The 20627-nt window shown below is 40.4% G+C and overlaps 1 protein-coding gene across 2 annotated transcripts in view; it reads left to right on the top strand.

The window, feature by feature from the left end:
- LOC137184751 (cadherin-4-like) overlaps nucleotides 1–20627 on the top strand; it is a 255065-nt gene that overhangs the window by 2645 nt on the left and 231793 nt on the right. Inside the window, exons 2-3 of one of the 2 annotated variants that reach the window (XM_067592727.1) lie at nucleotides 2684–2791; nucleotides 8536–8647. In XM_067592727.1, coding sequence (XP_067448828.1) covers nucleotides 2735–2791; nucleotides 8536–8647 — 169 coding nt within the window. In that variant the 5' untranslated portion in view covers nucleotides 2684–2734. Of the gene's footprint in view, nucleotides 1–2683; nucleotides 2792–6622; nucleotides 7189–8535; nucleotides 8648–20627 lie in introns of those variants that run through there. The other variant, XM_067592726.1, reaches the window with a different exon arrangement.

The following is a 20627-nucleotide window of genomic DNA, read 5'->3' as shown; positions in this document are numbered from 1 at the left end:
CTCTGCAAACCACACTAAAGCCCATACATTTAAGTTTATGTTTCTTACCTTTTATAAGATGCTTTTTTCTAGTCTTATATGTATGAGAGGGAAAGTAAGTCGGAATAAGGTCACAAAGTCTGTCATTGAGCATACATACAACATTATACAAGCAATGCAAAATATATTACATTCAGTAAGCTTTAGAATGCTGTAGCTGTAAAAAAGAGGGTCAGTGTGAGCATGTACCTTAGACCAAGATATGGCATGTATAACTTTCTTCTGTAGTTGTATCAGATAACTAAGAAAAGTATTGCACCATATAACATAAGAGTAATTTATATGAGGATCATATAAAGACAGATATAAGGTTAGAAGTGCGTCAAGTGGAAGAAAGAGCCTCAACTTGAAAAAATAAACCAACGTATTTGGATTTTTTTTTTTCAATTTATCAATATGGCCCTTAAAGTTTAAAAAAATATCAATATGAACCCCCAGGGATTTGGTGGATGTCACTCTCTCAATAACCCCACCATTTATTTTGATCATAACATGTTCAATATTATTTTGATTTCTATTGGAGTGGAAAACAATGAAGTTTATCTTGCTGATATTTAAGGATAATTTATTGCATTTAAACCATGTATCCACCTTAACCATTTCCTCATTTAGATTTTTTTGCAGGTTTAGATTTTTGTGTGATAAGAATAAATTTGCATCATCAGCAAATAATACTTAATGTAGAATGTTAGAGGAATTCATTATACATATATAAATCATTTACATACAGAATAAAGAGGAGTGGCCCTAAAATGGATCCCTGGGGGACCCCATATTTGATGGTTTTATTTTGAGATTTGTGACCAAATACATATTGCTTCCTCCCATACATATAGCTTCTGAACCAACTGAGTGTTGTGCCTTCGCCATCATAATGTTGTAGTTTGCTTAGAAGAAGTTCAAAGTTAGTAGTGTCAGATGCTTTTGATAAATCGAGGAAAACTGAAAAAAATGCCGCAGTCGCCTTCTTCAATAGCATCATTGATTTTTTTTTTGTTGATGAGATCAAGAATTGCCATACAAATGGTGCTCTTTTTTCTAAATCCATACTGTGATGTGACAAGAATATTTGATTTATCTAAGTAATGACTAACTACTATACACAATTATCTCCAATACTTTGGAGAGAGCAGGCAATATAGACATAGGTCAGTAGTTGTGCATATCATTTTTATCACCAGAATAAGAATTCTAGCAATCTTTGTCATTTTAAGCACAAGCCCACAAAGCAGAGAGAAAGATTGATAGAGTGAACAAGTGGCTTCACAATTTCATTCACAATAGCTTTAAGAATTTTGCTACAGATTTAATCTGTGCCAGCTGTATGGGAGGTTTTCATATTCATAATTATTTTAGAGACTTCATTTCTGTCAGTTGGCATCAAATAGTATAAATTCAAATAATTGCCTTGAAGAGATTGTCTGAAAGTAGCACCCTCTGGCTGGCTCATTTTGTTAGAGAGATTTTCACCTATGGAGATAAAATTATAGTTGAAACTGTTAGCAAGATCTGCATTGTAAAATCATTGCTGAAGTTTCTGGCAATGTATTTGATTTTGGTGTCCGGAAGCACCTTCCAGGATTGCTTTTGATCACCCTGAGAAGGTTTAATAAGCTTGGTGTAATGTCTTCGCTTACTCATTCGTATAGCGTGTTTGAGTTTATTTCTGTATTTTGTATATGGTTCTTTATTTGCATCACTTGGGTTATTGATAAAGCGTTTATGAAGTTTGTTCTTTTTATTGATGGATTTTAAGATACCCCTAGTAAGCCATAATTTCTGATCTGCAGCACGATGTTTAATGATCTTTTCAGGTATGGGACGATCAATGGAGTCATTTATTTAATCAATTAGAAAATTATATGCTGTGTCTGGATTTGTACAGTTATCGATTCAGTCCCATGTTTTGGCTTGCAGGTTTTTGCATAGTTGTTGCAAGGTTTTTTCACTCAGAACTTTAACTTTTGTTTCAGGACTTGAATCATCAATCTTTCATCAGTCTTTCAGTCTTTCATCAGAAAAATGGTCTCTAATGTCCAAAAGTATTACTCCTCAGTCAATACAAGCATTATAAATATTTGTAATGATGTTATCAATAATTGAGCTGCTGGATTTTGTTAGTTTAGTAAATGTATTTATGGTGGGGAAAAGTATGAGGAATATAGAGTATTAATAAAATCAATTTTAGCATAATCCTCTTTAGAAATATCGATGTTAAAATCACCAAGAATAAAACAATTTTTATTATTTTCATTTATGCCGTATAAAAGTTCACCCAGATCAATCTTGAAAGTGTCAGAGTCAGACTCCAACAATGAGGTTTTTACCATTTTTTTTTTACATTTATCTCAGTGAACAGAGAATCTGAGTGACCATCTTCAATAATGAGGTCATCACAAACATTTATGGAGTGTCCTGAATCTACATTTAGATGCACTCCACCACCTGGTCTGCCAAGTCTATTTCTGTTGTATAATTTGTAACCATCAAGGTGAAGTATATCCACATATGTGTAAACTGAGAAGAATTACTCTGTACGTTGTGGGCCATGACCTAAAGTGTGGATGTTACCTGATTCTTCAATACAAATTTGTCTACACAAGATATTGACCTATTCTGCTATTTGTTCTTTTAAATATTGCAGAGAGGGATAGTGCAAGAGGAAGCAAATACAGTGAGGTGTTTAGATGAAGAGATGCAGATGACAGACTCTACTGCAGTTTGTGTGAAGCACCTCCAGCATGTCATCAAGGTAAACAATGCATTTTACCTTGCCATACTGCCCTGTGGAAAACAGTTTGCACTGTGTCAACACAGCTTGAATGGTTGCAGTTGGCTTATCTCGGTATTAGTAGCATCACACCTTGACCAAATTTTAGTTGCTGAACTTTAGCTAATCATACTGTAGTTGCCATGTACAGATATCATAGAAATAAATAATTTCAATGAATAATTCTGTAATTCAAGGCTTCAGCAGAATCATCTAATATCAGTGTTCTGACTGGTGATTTTTTCTGACATTGCCAGACAGTGAATCCTACTCTGGGCCACACACACCAATCACAGCACTGAACAGGACAAAAACCATAACCATGTCACAGAGCCCATCAGGAATAAAAAGGACTGCGGATAGGAGTGTCGGAGCTCATCCTGGGGACTAAGGGATTGGGATGAGAGAGGTGGTAAAATGCCTGCATGTCACACAGAGGAAATTGGCTGAGCAGCCACCCTCTGATGCAGAGTCATGCTCTTTTTGACAGGATTAGAGCCCGTTGGCTCAATAAGCAGATATGGAGACAAGTCTGTCAATCAGAGACAGCACACTATAAAGGTCATTAGGAGCTCAAAAGTAATGAGTCCTCCAAATTGAACAACAAAACACATTGTTGGTCCATGCACTCCAGAATGACACATAGAAGCATTTTCTGATCTGACGCCCCTATTTGCAGTATGAGATCATTTGTCTTTGCCTTCCAAAACTGTTACAAATCACTGTTGAATTTTTTTTTTGATAGGACAATGCTATAATTAAAGTCTGCTTAGGTTTAGGCACAAAATGATTTGGTTAGGTTTAGGAGGAGATCATGGTTTAAGATAAAATATATATTTTGTTAAGGTCAGGGAAACATTATGGTGTAGGTAAAAATGACTACTATGGTTACAATAATAACCATGTGGTTTAGGTTAGGGGATGACTGTGGTCATGGTTAAAAAAAAACAGTTGGAAATGGGAGATGAACAGGAATTTCATGTTATACCCCATTTACACCTGGTACTAAAATGCAATCTGTATCTGGGTGTTTTTTCTGGATGAGGAAAAACACATGTAAATGCGAGTTTTAAATGCACTCAGAGCACATTGTAATTGGATCAGCCAGATCACATTTGGAGGCGGTCAGGCTCGAATTGTGATCTCAGCCAGGTGGAAATGCAGTCTATACAGTGCAACAACATTCATAAGAAAAAAAATCATCCCAGTAACTTGAAAGGTCACCAAAGACTGATGGATTGGATGTCATTATCCTGATAATACTAGGTGTAAATGGGGCCATAAAGTCTGATGTTTTGTTGACCCATCCATCCATCCTGACCTCCTCCTGAGGATGACTTTGTAGCTCTGTAATAATGTCTGACTTTGCTCTCGTCATAATCACAACCGCTACAAGGTTTAGTCACTTGGGCACTTGCTGAAATGACTGATTCTCATAGGGATTTTTTTTGGACGAAAGTCTCCTCAAAATGCAGGCCAACCTCTATATTATGCTGTTTTTTGTTCAGAGAGATGTTTTATATAGTCATGAGCCACTGTGCAAGCACAAAAACTGCTAATGGTAAGAGGTAGTGCTGAACCACATGCACACAGATGCAAGGTAATAGTCTGCCATGATCTTTTCAACTCTTTTTAGTCAGAAGAATTTTCTTTTGAAAAATGGAGCTCAGTTCAAAGACAGCTAAGTTCAGTTTTTGAGCCATTTGGATTCACATCGAAAACCTTTGGAACTGACCTTGTTCAACTTTTTGCTTTTGATGAAATTCATCTTTTACAGTCTCAGTCTCAGGGACAGTATTAGATTTGCAGAAAAAGGTAGGCTATTGGGTGAGTTCATCAAGTAAGCAAGTGTAGCAGACGTGGGTTATAATCAAAGTCTAACACAGTTAACATCTCTTCAGAAAGAAAACTTTTGCTTCATTTCATTCCGTGACTTTATTTATAAATGTAATAAAAATGATCAAATACCACAGACTTGTATCAACAGATACAAAAGCTCCACTCAAAAACAGGGTCAAATTCAGTTCTGTACATTTATATAAAGCATTTATTTGTCACCCTTGCACATCCCTCTCCTTTTTTCAAAAGTATTTTTAGTAATTATCACTCAGATATTACAAAAAAACAAACAATTGAAAGGTATATACCTTAATACGTGTCACAGATATCACCTAATGGCATTTCATAATTCAAAGAATTTTGCAAGAATAGTTGGATTAGAAGGGAAAATCAACACATCTCATGATGTGTTAATCATATCATTTAAAAAAATGCTGTTAAGATACCCTTGTGTTGAAAAATAACACAATGGTGTGTTCTCTCAAAGAAGACAGGTGTTGCACATGTCACATAATTGTCAAGAGAGTTATGGTATTATCATACAGGGACAAGCTTAAGAACTCATCAATGTGATGAGCTGGTTTTCTCATTTCTACAGAAAAGTAAGTAGTCTTATAGCAGTAAACATAGAGCATGGTCGAGGGTTGGGATGGGGATTATAGCATGCTTTCCTAAATACTGATTCATTGTGCTCATTTTTTAAAATTGTAATAATGGAAAGCAAATATTCAGGCCATATTCAAAATGGATAACACTTTATAATAAGGGTACAAAACATAATTAATGCTTAAAGGACCAGTGTGTAGGTTTTAGTGGCTACTGCCGTTCCGGGCTACTTTAGAAACATGGCGGTGCAACATGTCAAGAAGACCTTTTTTTTATTATTAAGCACAAGGAAAATGTACAGAACAAGGATGGAATTAAATCATCAATGGCGGAAATGATGTTACAGTACATTCAGGTAAACATAACACACAGAAAGGTATCATTATACCGAAAGTCAAGAGAAAAGACATATTTCTTTACAAACAAGCCAAACAACAGCAAGAAAAAAGGAAAGGAAAAACAGAGAAGGTAAATGTATAAAGAGTGCATGAGAGCAAGGTAAGAAACATTAAAAACACAATGACCGAGATATAGATGAATACAATTCTATGGAAGAGGACCCGCTCCCTCTGTAGATAGAAAGGGCTCATTCTAAGGTAATGTAAGGTAATGAAAACACGATTCTTATTTTCAGGTGATTATACACTAATGAAAACATACTTATGAATATTATACTCCATTTCTGCCAAGTCTATGCCGCTAGATGCCAATAAAATTCTACATGCTGCACCTTTAACTAATGCATAACAAATGATAATTTGATGCACACATTACTGCATTCCCGTTGCTCACCTGATTAAGTCACTATGACTTTTTGTGATTTGTTAACACTTTAAAGTATAATCAGTTGAATGTTAATTATACTCATACATTCATTGATATACCACTAAATTAGCTGCATCGACGGGCATATCAGACCTTTCATCAGACTCTGGCGCAGATCAGTACATATTTTTATAGAATATAGAGGTCATACAGAAGCTTAAAATAATTAAACGGGTGGGCAGCTGCAAACATCTACATGTTGATGCATGACCTCGTGGTCTTTAAGCCACAAGCCAGCAACACTAGAGGGATGTAACCTATTGTAGATCAGGGTGTATTGTGCTGTCATTTTTATACCCCACAGTAATTGTGTTTACATGCTTTACAGTCTGTTTTGGTGTTAATTAATGTCTGAATTGACTAAATGATCATTTATTAATTGATGATATTAAAGTGTAGCCTATAAGTGTTAACTAATCACATAAAACCGTAGGGACTTTTTAATGGTGAGCAACCGACATCCATTATACATCCTGCAATATTTCATGCATAAAATTGCGCACGTTTGCAATTTCTTAACAGTTGAAATCTAATAATGTACATACAGTATGTTGAAACCATGCTCGTACCGCAGCGTTGGAAGTTTCATAGCCAATGGTTAATGCGTTTGCCATACTTTGGCTCAGGGACTTCAATTATGCTTTATCGACCCTTTCATTTGCAACCATAAAACTGCGTAGCCCTTTAGGTCGCCATAGGGACTAAAATATTGGGATCCTCAGGCAGACGTAAGGTGGTGTGGTCGTTTGATCCAAAGCTCCAACGAGTGTTTCTTTAAGTGCGTGTGTGGAGTTTTCCTGCACCGGGTGATAGGAGGGGTTGGAGAGTGACGCTGGCTGCGCCTTGGTGCTGAGCGGAGCGCTCACCTGCAGATGAGAGAGCCGGGGAAACTCGGGGCAGAGCTGCAGCACACTCACGGAGCGCAAGGAGGGACGTTACGAACAGTCTCACCAAAGAGGGGGGGGGAATTACCCAATTATTGGAGAAGAATTACGAATCGACCCTCTTTGTGATTCCTCGTCCAGGCAGCCCTGGCTCGATTGCTCGCCACGATGAGAACTGACTTCGCTCTGGTCCTGACAGCAGCCCTTCTTCTTGACACATTCTGGGTGAGATTTCTCATTCTTTAGTATGGCTTGAGATATGTAGAGGAGTTGTGAGAGTGTGAAATACGGTGTCTCTGAGGTGCAGGGTTTCAAAGCAATAGCACATAAGCTTAAATAAAGTCATGTAGTCGGAGTCCAGTGTCAGTCCAGTGCGCTGATGCAGCAACGCAGCGCTGGTCGTTATTTCTTTACAAGTAGGCTAATTGGCTCCCTTATGAATTTCAATTTGTAAAGGGAAAAATAAAGAAAAAAGTAAGAATGAAAGATCCAGTGTTGTCTGCTCTGATATTGTCGTTAGGTTTTCTCTGGATCGCTGCGGGTTCATCAATGGGCTGCAATACAGTACAAAAACACTGCACAATTTAATCACCCAGGGTAAAACCTTTATTCTTTATCAAACTAATGTAATAATCTCGCTTATTTTAACATTATACAACCCTTTTTCGTTTAAGGTTTCCTGACTGAAAAGCACAAGTTAAAATTTAAAGTTGTAAGGTGCTTCTCCACCTCTTTTTTCGCCATTTGATCAGTGAAAGCTGAATTAGTCGGCGCCGGTGCGGGCTACTCCAAACGGCGCATCAAGTAGCTTTCCTAAATGTTTCTCCTCTTTTTTTGTGGCCAAAGCCTTTGCTCTTACCATCTAAGGCAGGGAAATGAGACGACGGTAGTTTACACTTTAATTATTCTCTCCCAAGAGGAGAGGGCTAGTGGGTAATGCCTTTTCTACAGTCAGACTCCAGCCAGTCTTGGCACCGGCGTGTGTGTCTGCGCACATTCAGTTGTGCGCCGGTAGTGGCTTGGGTCAGGTCGTTCAATTTAACCAACAGTGAGCACTAAATGTTGGGTGCAAAGTTTTCTGCAGACCTCTTGAGTGTACACACACACACACACACACCTCACATGCACTCATACACTGTTCAGTCCTTTTATAGTTCTCTGGACCCCTCTGGTAGTGTGAGGAGTGAGAACATTTTGCTGCATTCCTGCATTTTCCTTTTTTCATGTGTATATGCTATGTGTGTGTGTGTGTTTGTGTGTGTGTGTCTGTCTGTCTGTCTCACTTAACCCTGAGCACAGTAGTTAGAGACTGAGAACTGTCCTCATTCATCCACGCTGCTTTCTTTATGGCGAGCCACACAACACATTTTATCACTGACATCGCAGTGTGCTAGAATTTAATCAGTAATGTTGCTATACCCAGGAGCATATAGTTGATAAACTTGTTGAATATATTTCTACTAACTGCCGTGCCATACGCAGCTTTCCTCCAAGGCTCAGGGCCAAAGAGAAGCCAGAAATCAATGGAATCCATGTTTATCGATGTCTTACATTGTATTCTCTTCCTTCCAGAGGAATAATGGGGAGCATGCTTCCAAGGGTCCATGCCGACCTGGCTTCTCACAAAGCTTCTATTCTGTGCTGATTTCAAGGGATGTACTGCAAGGCCAAGGCATACTCAAAGGTAAGGCCTTTAATTGGCAAGTCAGTTCTTTTACATCTCTTCAGGAAGATTTAAAGTGTGAGTAAAAGAGCTCCCTCGCTGCATTAAAGCCGGTGAAAGGAAATACGTACGGTGATGTAAAACTTAGAAAATTGAAAGGTTAAATTCAGTCACGTTGATGTATGTGTTTGAAGCTGATGATGACATCAAATATTGCAACAGAAATGAACTGATCAGGAGGAACTCAGTCTTGTAAAGTCAGTACACGTGTCTGCCGTTGCAGTGTGGTGTTGAGATGTAGTAACGGAGAGTGTCAGACAAAGAACAGCAGACTGACATGTTTTTAAAATGTTCAAGCCAAAATGTTTGCGCACACAGTACATGCTGTTGCGTATGTACACTCTAAATGCTCGTCTGCATGCTGTTTTGACCTTGCTCAACCTCGTCAACATTATTATTACTATCATTATCTTCACAGCTATAATCTTATATATTTTCACCATCACCCTACAACGTCTTACCCAGTTCTATGTGTATTGCTCCAATTACACAGTGAGCCAACCAAGTTTGAGGGCCCGATAGTGCAGGAAATGGAATCGACATCCTGTGTCTAATCTGGCACTGCTCCTGCCAATGTGGGCTAATTGCAATTCTCTATTGATCCCAATGGTTTTTTCCTCATAGCTCAGCTAAGCTGTATTGTTTTGCTGTGGGCGCACAATAGCTCTTTTGTGGGTCGACTGTGTCTTCGGCAGCTGCACAGTATATATTTCTCTCTCTCCTTAGCCGTGAGAGACCTGGCGGGAATACAGCTGTCTAGACTCTCTCTCTTGAGTGCGCGCGCGCCATGCACGCAGACACACACACACACACACACAGGCTTCTTAGACTAAGGATATACACTACACGAGGGTACAGTATTTTTTTTTTTTTTTGGTTGTTTTCTATTTTGTGTCTATATTTATGTTTGTCCTTTGCTGGAATGATATGAGTCTAGAGGAAGGTATCAGCTTGATTTTAGTGTTTCATTAACTTTAGTGTATTGTAGCCTGGCTCAACATGGGATTGGATCAGGGACATTGTCACTTGTAGAGAGTTGGCTCTCTGTGTGGTAGTGAAGTCTTCAGCCCAGCAGGGGGTGTCAACACAATCAGAAACAATCACAGAATGAGGCATCACTGCTGCACAGGAGATATTTATTTCAGAGAGCATTATTTATCTGCTTTGGTCTCAGGGAGATGAAATTGTCTGTGTGTCTCTGTTGAGACATAAACTACTCTTTACCGGTCTAACAGGGTTGTTTTCAGTATTAGGATTTCAATTTACCACTAACAATACATTTGATTTTACTGCACACTTTTCTCCAACGAAAGTCACACTAAAGTCAGCCTCAAGCATTGATGTGTTATCAGACCAAATAAACCATGACAGCCTCCACTCATAAAACATATAAACTTACGATCCATTTACAGTATTCCCTTCCCTCACAGTAAAAGCATATGCTTTAGTTTAACATTCATCATTTGTTTCCTCTGTGCTGTTTGAAAGGATGTAACGTAAGTCACACAGGCTCGTCTATGCCGTGGCACACTCACAGCTGCAATGTCGCCTTCATGTGTGTCTGACAGCACAGCTGCAGCGGCCAGGCGTACACACATCCACACAAACACACACACAAACACATACACATCATATGTGATTTACAGGGCTCAGGCAGTTGATTTATAGTTGGTAATGGTGTCACTGGAGGGAGGCAAGGAGCTACTCAGGAAAGGCTTTAATAATAACATTGTTTAACCCAAAACCGTCAGATGGGGACAGGAGTAATGACACCCACTAATGCACACACACACACACACACTCACACACAAACATATATACTGTATATTCATGTTAGCTACCGGGGGAATAATGGGAAGGACAGAACTAGGACCTTGGCCATGATAGGGAGGATGCCTGGGTCTAGACAGGAGGTCAGCAGGGAGGACGAGGGTGTTGCATTTCACATTTTATCATTCTGAGTCACTCTGATGTACCAAATTGCCAAAAATGTAAAGTGCAGTCATCAAAACCACCACAGCAAATATGATGACAAAGCCAAAGCTGACAACAAAGCTAAGACTAAATCTTTGCAACATTGCAAGTTTTATAAGGGCGCTGTTTTAGAATTATTGTCCAAAGTGAATGAAATCATTTAGTTTCCCTTTTTGTGATTGCAAGTGTGTGTAAAAAAAAAATTACTTCTCTATTGTATTCATGAATCATTTCCAGCTTACCGTGACTTTGCTTTTGATTAATTTTGCTTTAATGAGCAGTGATGCTCATTTAGATCACTTTCAAAAAATTCTGGGTGTTCTGGCCAACTGGGGATTTTCACTGATAAACACAGTCTGTCCAATAAACATTTATAAGCATAAGTCTGCACACTGTATTGTTCCTGCTGAATGAATTGATTCTCTTTCTATTTATCAGGAAAACCCCTGCTGGTTACCAAACCTAATGGCTGAAACACACTTAAAATGACACTGCTTAGTTTTTACAAATGTATTATAAGCAGGATGGTTTTAAAATTTGACTTTCATATCCGCAACACTGAGTATTGATGTTGATGTTGGTTTAACTATTTAAAATTCTCAAAACAAAAAACCTTTTTACATGAACAGCAGAGAAACAGCAGGGATCTAAGAGGTGAGATAATAGGTTTTAGGGGTGAGAGGTCTCATTCATCTTGTTTGTTTGTGTTTGTGTGTGTGTGTGTGTGTGTGTGTGTGTGTGTGTGTGTGTGTGTGTGTGTGTGTGCGTGTGTGCATACATGTACATATGACACATTCACCGCTGAGGACACCCGCTGTCTTTTATGCCTGGTTTTCATTATAGCTATGACAGGTTCTTTACCACTCACACACTCAAGGCACCATTAGAGGTAGAGCTTTGCCAGGCCTGGTTAACGTTACACACTGAATGACTGATACACACACACACATACACACTAAACAGTTTCCCCTGCAGTAAAAACAGAATAACAGAGTTTCTCTTCAGTTAGAATCTGTTTCAGATGTGTAGAGAAATACAGTTTGCTGTTAAAATAATCTGAAGGTTTGATATTTGGATCAACAATAGATGCTGTCACGATGTTTGGAGTGTTTTGTGTTCCACAGTTGAGAGAATATGAGTTGGGCCAGGGCCAGACTCACACAGATAAACAGAGCCAGCGAACGTAACCTCATCCCATGTGTCCCTGCATCCCTCTGCTGATTCTGTTCCTGGTAATGAAAGCCAGGGATGGTGGTTTCAGCTCAGTGAGCCCACTCTGCTGACCTTGGACTTTGTTTGGGTTTCTGGTGGTTTTGGGCAGCCCTCATTTTCTGTGTGTGACTGCGGTTATGTTAGTGTGTGTGTGTGAGGGCGCGAGAGAGGTCAAGGGGATTGAAATACAGATTTGGTTAATTCTGATGTGTGCATGTGCTTTTATTGGAGAAGTCAGTACCTGAGCTATACGGATGCTGACGTCCACAGTGCAGCTTCTCAGACGGAACTGGAGATTTTTCTCCGCAGTCATCACTTTGTTTTTAGAAACTCCACTGATGCTTGGCTCCATTTTGAAAATTAGATCCCTCCAGTAACTCATCAGACAGAACGAATGGCCTGAATGTCTGTATTGAGGTGACCATATCGGCCTATAACCCTCCCTAGCCAGGCTCAGCGTTGCTATTGTACTCATAAATACATTTTCTGAAGCACTGTAAGCACTCCTCTCTCTCTCTCTTTCTCACTCTCACTCTCACACACACATCTTTATACGCTGCCATTCAGTAGAGATTCACTATGCAGTTGATGCCATTTAAATCTGTGCCTCCCTCTATGACCTAGATCACTTCTCTCTCCCCTCAGTGCCACCTTGTTTTTGTCATATTCGTATCATATTCTCACATATGCTGGCTGTTGCTCACTACTATGATAACTAGAAACCAGGAGAAATGGTAGAGAGAGCTTTGCAGTCTGAATAAAACAAATTGTTCTGAGCTGTACTTTTCCTCAGGATAATATTTCCAAAAATCTCTTCCAGCGGGCATTCAGAAGGCCCTGGTTGATAAGTCTCACTTGCCTTGGTTATTGAAGTTTGCTGTTACGCTTTAGGTGATTTTTCAAAGTCCAATAGCCAAGCTGTTACTTTGCTGCAGGCTTTGTGTTATGAACATCCGCTCGTAACTTGAAGCACATTAGTTGATACACAGTGAGTATCAGTTTCATGCTCAGCTTAATGCACATTACTATGAAAAAAAGCTCAATATCACAAATAATCTCACAGGATCCTCTGCCTTTGGTATTGATAATACATCAAGAGTGAGCGTACTTTTACCTTCCCTTCTACCCAAAATCAGAGCTGACACAAAGTCTACTACAGTTCAGAGTGCCGGCGATGTGGGGACACGAGTCCGCTTCAAAAGAGCGACTCACAGTAGCCAGAATAAAAGATGCCATTTCTTTTTGCACGCTCTATAGGGATGGACAATACATCAGTTCTCTCTTTCCCTTCACCCTCAAAGAGAATTAGATTGTTTTGATTTCCTGTTTACCTTTTGCCCCAAATCTCATGACACACAGCCTGCAGTGTTATCTGGGTCGATAGCAGACAGGCGTCCTCATGGAGATTAGACATTGTTGGAATATAGCCTCCTTTGTTTCTTGCTGTTACTGCCTAAATCATCCTCATTGTTTACTTTGTGTCTTTATTAGTTTTGGATTGCGGTGTCTTATTTTATTCTAATCTTTTTGCAAAGTCCTATCTCTCTTTGATTCTCGCTTGCCGTTGTTCTGAATCATTCATGTTTGGTTTCAGCCCGTCCATATAAACGTCTCATTTCTGTTATATTGCAAATAACAACACAAATCCTTATTCTGTCTCCGCCATCTGTTTGAACCATTACATGGTTTACGGCTAATTTTTGTGAGGATATTCAGTCACGGAGACAGGCTCAGACACATCCATTTTTCCATGGTTATTAATTACAGAAACGCATGAGGCTGACATTTGTTGGATGTCTTGTGAAGTGGTGAAGACACTACAGACATACCTAGGTGCTAGTTTATGCTCTTCGGGCCAAAGGCTAATCTGACCACAGGGAGCTGTTACAAATAGCCAGATGACATGTACTTACTTAACGTGTAACCTCAAGCCTGATGTATATGTCCAATAGTTTTAAAGAATTGTGCATGGATTTTCCAGAGAGGCTCACATACTGTAGATGATTTAGCCACATGGTTGAGCCTTTTTTTCCCTGTTAAGGTCTAGACATGAGTGGTTTATGAGATAAGCAAGGGGGGGCAGGCGTTACACCTGCAGGAGTTCCTTTGATTAATACTGTTAAGCTTGGGAACCCATGTGGTGGAACAGTTATGTGCTTTTGTGTGCTTGGTGTGACTGTGTGTTTTTGTGGTTGAATGTGCTGTGTGCACTGAGGTAGTTGTCCGGCACTCTGCGGATAGTGGGTATCCTCCAGGTTTTTCCAAGCTGGTCATTAGAAAGGCAAGCAGGAGAGAATGAGAAAAGAAGAAAGCAAGCAGGTGGAGGCCATTATTCTTTAATGAGATTTTTGACACCTTCTCCTGTTGTTTTGAGAGGAGGGACAAAGGCGACAGGGAGGGAAGAGGAGAGTGGATGAAAAAAAAAAGAGGGGACGACTTCCTGCAGATTGAGTTTCTCTGTGGCGTCTGTGAACTCTGCATCCTTGTCATCTGCTTGGTACATTAAGAGACCTCCTGCCTTGGTATGATGGGCCTTCTGGGGTCCTACAGGACCAAGGTTATGGCACTCCTGAAGACATTAAACCCGTTTAAATACTTTGCTTGGACTCAAGCTCTTTAATGCACAGATGGTCTGTATGGGCTGTGAAGGCTGTAAGATGACAAGGGACACTACAAGCTCTCTCTCTCTCATACGCACCCACACACACATACACATTTTGTCAGAGGTTAGGACGGGTGTTTTTGTTGGTAGTGTCAGATTAAGACTACACTGCGGCTGCTGTAAGGTGTCCCTGCTGTCTTTGGTAAAATAGTTTGTCATGAGGAGCAAGAGCGATGCAAGGCGCTCCCAGGGCTGTTCTTTTGCTGGGATGTGGTGGACAGGGATTACACCAGCAGGATAACGATAAGCCTACAAGGCTGTTTTCTCTTTGCTCGAGAGTCACACTGACCATGTCCTTCAGCTAGGCTACTGTCAGAGGGAGGGTGAAATGGAGGGTGAAGTGGAGGGAGAAAGACTTTAAGAATAAGATAATGCTCTGTACCCTGAAGCAGCTAGCACATTATCATATGAAGTGTTAGTCACTGTTATTGTACATTCATGGCAACACACACACCCGCAAACACACAAAAAGTAACACAGAAACCCATTATGGTACTGTAAAACAAATGGGATCCAGATTTCCCCTCCCAGGCCGCCCACTAGCTTTGGCCTAAGCCCAAACACTGTGGTGTCCTCTTCCTGCCCACTCACTCCGAACTCCTCCACTACCTCTGTTTGGCTATGGATTTTAATTACAGCCTAATTGATTCAGTTAGAAATGAAGCCACTGTGAAGGCAACCAATAAGGTGATGATTCAGCTGTTGTATCACAGCTTCATCACTTTTTATTTTGTTGATGATAAACACAGGCAGCCCTAGAGGAAGGGACATGGGTGACACCATTTTGCGGTTGGAGATTCTTACGTCGTATTATTTCAACTTTTGATTTCTGCACTTTCTAAGCACTGTGCAGATTAAAAATGCATTCTTCCTCCCCTCAGAACTCAGGTTTCTTGTGACAAAGCATAATTAATGAGAAGTGGGCTAAAAGCTAATTTACAGCCGTTGTTATGAAAACTCCCCATAAAAAGAACCTGAAGAAAATGTTCTCACCTCTAACCCAGACCTTCATTATCTCTCTACCATTTCTGATTTCCTCAAACTGAGGTGAGATCATTATTGTTAATTAAAGAGACTTCTGTCCATTTCTCACACTTTTCTAATCAGCCAGAAGAAATGTAAGATCTCTCTGAGAATGTGGGCAGGACAAATCCAAGAGCATTACATCCTCATATGCTATTCCCTTTGCTTGGAGATCCCTCGTCTTTGTTAAGGGAGGATGAAACGAAGGATGGAAGCCCTCAGAAGACATGGCTGTCTGGTAATCACTAATTGTGTCCCAAACTCCCTGTGAATGTTCCCCATTAAGTTCTTAAGTTCAGCACACAGTCGAATCATCGCCTCTGAACAAGGAAGCCGTGCAGGAACACAGGGGACAGAGGGAGAAAAGGATGGAGGAGTTGGGGGTCGACAAACAGAGTGCCAGTAATGTTAATTAATCAGAAGACAATGATGAGTCCCATGGTGTCTGGGCCGACGCTATTCAACAGGCTAAAAGCTAATAAAGGGCTAACAAAGGCGCTTCCAGAGGAGCTTGGTCTTTGCAAACAGTGTGTAATGATTCATGTCAAGATAGGTGTTGGCTTTTTGACAGACTTTATTGATTTCCCCAAAGGGGGATTCTTTATATCTCCCTTTGGTTGGAGGCAGAGTTATCTGAGGTTGGGGTTGAATGTATTGCTCGAGAATACTTTGGGAGGTTTGTGTGGAAAACTTCAAAAACATATTTTGATTCGTTAGATCTCATTAATTTGGGGCTGCTGCTAACACTAATTTACATGTAAGAATCTGTCAATTATTTTTTTCTTTTTAATAAATTAATCATTTATAAAATGTCAGAAAATGATAAAAAATTACCATCACAAGTTGTGTGAGCCCAAGCGGATGTCTTGTTTGCTGTGACCAACATTCCATAAACGATAAGATAATTAATTTAGAAAGAAAAATGAAAAACAAAACTGATAAAAGCAACAAATCCTAACATCTTAGAAACTTGAACCAGTTGGTATTTTTTGTGATAAATTATTCAAAAGATTAACTGATGAATGAACTGGTCATGCCAGCACTATATGTAATGGTAGGAGTCCTGTTTTGATTAAATATGATATCGTATAGTATCTACCACTATGGTAATAGAATTGTGAGTGGGCGTCATGGCAGTGGAGAAATGAGCTGCAGTTCAGAAGACCAGAGTACATGATGCTCTGATCTTTGATTTTTGGATGCATAGCTCAACTTTAATCCAATGCAAGAAAAAAATATTAGATATGGATGTGAAGAATTAAAAGGTCTCTATGTGTGAGGGTGTCTGTGTCAGAACATGCATCCATGTGGGCATCAATATATTTCCATATATGTGTAATGCACTGACTGTTAATAAAGTCCATGAAAAAACTTTATAGTCTATGGTGCAATGTGGGAAAGATAGCATGTTGGCCAAAAATCAATGCATGTGGTAAGTAAAGCACAAAAAAGGCTACAGGCAGTAGGGATGAGAAAGCTTCATAAGGAGATACTGTTTGATTTGTTTTAGAAAATGATTCTTGGTAGAACAGAATTTACAGGATTATTGAATCACTGCCATTAAAGTGAAGGCTGATGTTGTAGATTTGTACTGTACATTTCAGAGCAAGGTTTGTATTACAGTGAAACAGTCACCTCTACAATAAAACACATCTTATCTCTTAAAAATCATTGACGCTGTTTATATGGACTTTGCCATTTGTTTTGCTTGTTAATTACATTTTAAGCTATATGTCATCATTGGCATTTGGTTATGGAAGACAGCAGGAGATGTCCAAAAAGAAATCACATATTTTAAGTGTGAAACTAAGTGATGTGCCTCTGTCACAGTCTGTAGCTGTGGCAACAGTTTTCATGAAGTGTTAATAACTTGCATATATTCAATCACTCAGATAACATTAACACTCCACTGAGCTATGAATACATGCATGTATAAATTAATGAAATGATGGTTGTTGAATGTAAGATTATAATAATTTACAGTGGAGGCTGTAGTGGTGTATTGAGTCTGTTTTGGAGTCCTACCAATTGCTTTTGCAGTCTGGTCATTTCAAATATAGTACTGTACTGTAAAGAGACCATACCACTTTGATGTAAAAAAAAAAAAGAAGTTCAATTATTTTATGCCGACACATTGACATAGCAGGGTACAGACTTGAGTGTGAACAGCAATTTTGTTTTTGCACCCATTAGCCTTGAAGTTTGTCTGGCTTGCTTCTTCTCAGAACGTTAACAATCACGGGCACAGTTCATTTTAATATGAAAGCTACATGCTTATTCTAAATTACTGTGGATGAGCGTTCTGCTTTGGAGAACTGTAATTATTGCTTTTGCTAAGATATTCTGAGCCAGAAGCTGAAGATTGCTATGTGACACTGCAGCATATTTCTGGCTGTAAGGCTAAAAAGGCCTTGTGATACTATTGGTCAAACTCCATGACTAAATGTAGGCTAGTGAGCCAGCCGTTTCAAGCCTTGGGACCAATGTGCTTTTAAAAGCACACTGGCCAGAATCCCTTTCTTCTCACTCTCCCTATCTGTCTATTGTCTTTTTCAGCACATCAGAGGAAGAGGCAAGGAGTGAGGGTAATAAAAGGCCCTGCTTTCCTCCTCTGGGCCTGGGAGAATGTAGAGAAGCAGATAAGTTGTCTAGCTCTAAGTCTGAGAATGATCAAAAACAAAGTGAATCCTGTGGCCGCCGAGGGAACAAGCTCCTGTGAGGGAGCGAGGGAAAGAAGGGAAGGGGAGAGAGGAAGGAGGGAGGAGAGACAAAGGAGGAGGAGGAGGAGGAGGAGGAGAAGGGCTGGAGGAGCAGTCACACTTAGAAGAGAAGACAGTGTTTGCTCATCTCTAGGGTAGAATGGGATGAGGAGATGTAGAAACGTTGGGAAGCAGGCAGACGGGCCTCTTTCTTTGCTCTAAGCAAGGACTTGAAAGATGGACAGAAAGATGGGTTAACTCTGTAGCGTTCAACGGTTTATGAACTACATAGCAGAGTGTGGGTGGTCCTGCATGATGATTGGCGTATTGTTGGCCTTAGTGCACAGTGGAGATAATTAATGTTTTATTGCCCTCCTATGAACATGGCTTCGGGAAAGGTTTGTCACACAAAATTGAATATTACATATGCATGTGCTTATATACATGCACACACACAAGCACACACATACATTGTTGACTGTCCCTAGAGGCAAGAGGCAAGGCACTGGTCTGGGGGGGGGGGGTGATTATCCTAAACACAGAAAGGAAAGGATTACAAAGCGATGGTGTAATCCAGCTGTCAATCCCACACCTCATTAGCAAACATAGGTTTCAGAACTAGTGAAAGGTATAGAGGGAGGAGAGGGGCAAGGAGTGGATAAAGGGGAATAGTCGAGGGATAGAGATAGTTCGAGTGGGAGGGGAGAGAAACTAAGTATGGGAGGAATGACGAGGATATAAGAGAGTGGGAGGAAGAGGAAACCAAAGAAAGGAGGGGAGGAGGAGTAGAGGTAACAGCCTCGCTATTCTGCTCAGGGGGCTCTGCGGAGAGTTTTTATTAAGCTTTCATCTGCCTTTCCTCTCCTCCTTTTCCTCTCTCTGCTTCTCCACCCCAGCAGCAATAACAAAAGCAGATGCATGGAGCGCTAGCCATGTCAGTCACGTCTCAAACCCACAGATCTGCTTGTAATTCCCTGATTAATTAAGAACAGTGATTTGTTAATTTAGGTGTTGGGTCGTTTTTTTTTTCATCCCCCTCTCTCTTGCTTTCTTCTGCCGCTTGCTCCCTCTCATCCTCTTGGCAGGCTAATTTGCCCTGCAGCTTTGAGGAGGGGAAATGAAAGGTATAGCAGAGGAAGCCTTCAGATGGTTTATTAAGAATTGATTTGCCAGGGTGGCAGAGAGACAGACCGTAGGGAGATACAAGCTGATGTGCCTCCCAGGCAGACACCCCCAGGCTGTGGGGGGGGGGGAGAAAGATTGGGAGATTGGGCGAGGGCGTGGGAGCGAAAGGAGATTATTGTGATATCGTCTGGGTGTCTTCACCGGTTGTATTTCAGAACCACTGCTGACAGACCACCAGCACCTAAACAAAATCTCGATCCTCTGAGCACTCAGCAGTGTTGATCCTTCAGCCTCTAGCATACTTGTGGCCTTGCACATAGTATTGTTGGCAGTCTATTTGCAGTACCCAATGGTAAATGGAAAAGTACTCTGTAAGAAAACATCAGCACACCCCGCTGTGAAACGGTTGATTTCTCATGTTTATAAATGCATACGCTTTAGGAGGCTGCGACAGGGGTAATCTGAACAAAATGACAGCACCGGCACAGCAGCCGGCTAATATTTAACTGTCGCATCAGAACCGAGTTCTTTAATGAATTTACATTACCATACTCTGCTTGTTACAAAAGACAGGCTTGGCCACCTTTCCCACTGTGCACTGGCTGCAGTGCTGTCACATTGTCCTACTCATGAGCAGACGTGCACTGGACAGCATGGGAGGCATGAGATAGATGACAGATCAGAGGCATTAGAGCTTCAAAGCCTGGGAAAGAACAGAGAAACAGAACCCCCCCCTCCCCCCCTCACCTCCCCCAGCTAGGAGAGACAGCTAAAGGAGGCAGTGCATCTTATCTTTAGCGGCTCATCTCCACATGTCCACAAAGAAGTCCCTGCCCCTTCTTTTACAGCTGGTCAGGCACTAGAGCCATGAAAACTTATTGACTCTCCAGTCAGGTTTTTCATCCCCGCATGTTTCTTATGTCAGGTGAGGTTGTTGATTCTATTTCCAATCTTCATGAGTTGATTGGCCACTGCTGCGTTCCATTTCCTCTCATCACAGAAGCGTGGCATTTCTCATTATCCCTTCACTTAATTTATGCACACATTATTCATAGTTTGGTGAATCACAAAGTTTAGCGACAGCAATTTGACAGTTCCTGTAGTGTTTTAAGAAAATAGGTTTGGAATCAGGGATGTTTTCTTTGTTTGTTTCTTCACGCATCACTGTGTGTGTGTTTGCGTGCAAACGGGTGCGAGCGCACATGTGTGTAAAATCGGGGATGCTGGTTGATGAATATTGAACTTG

The sequence above is a fragment of the Thunnus thynnus genome, chromosome 6 (assembly GCF_963924715.1).
Source record: "Thunnus thynnus chromosome 6, fThuThy2.1, whole genome shotgun sequence".
Lineage (NCBI taxonomy): Eukaryota > Metazoa > Chordata > Actinopteri > Scombriformes > Scombridae > Thunnus > Thunnus thynnus.
This window is presented reverse-complemented; position numbering and strand designations above follow the sequence as displayed.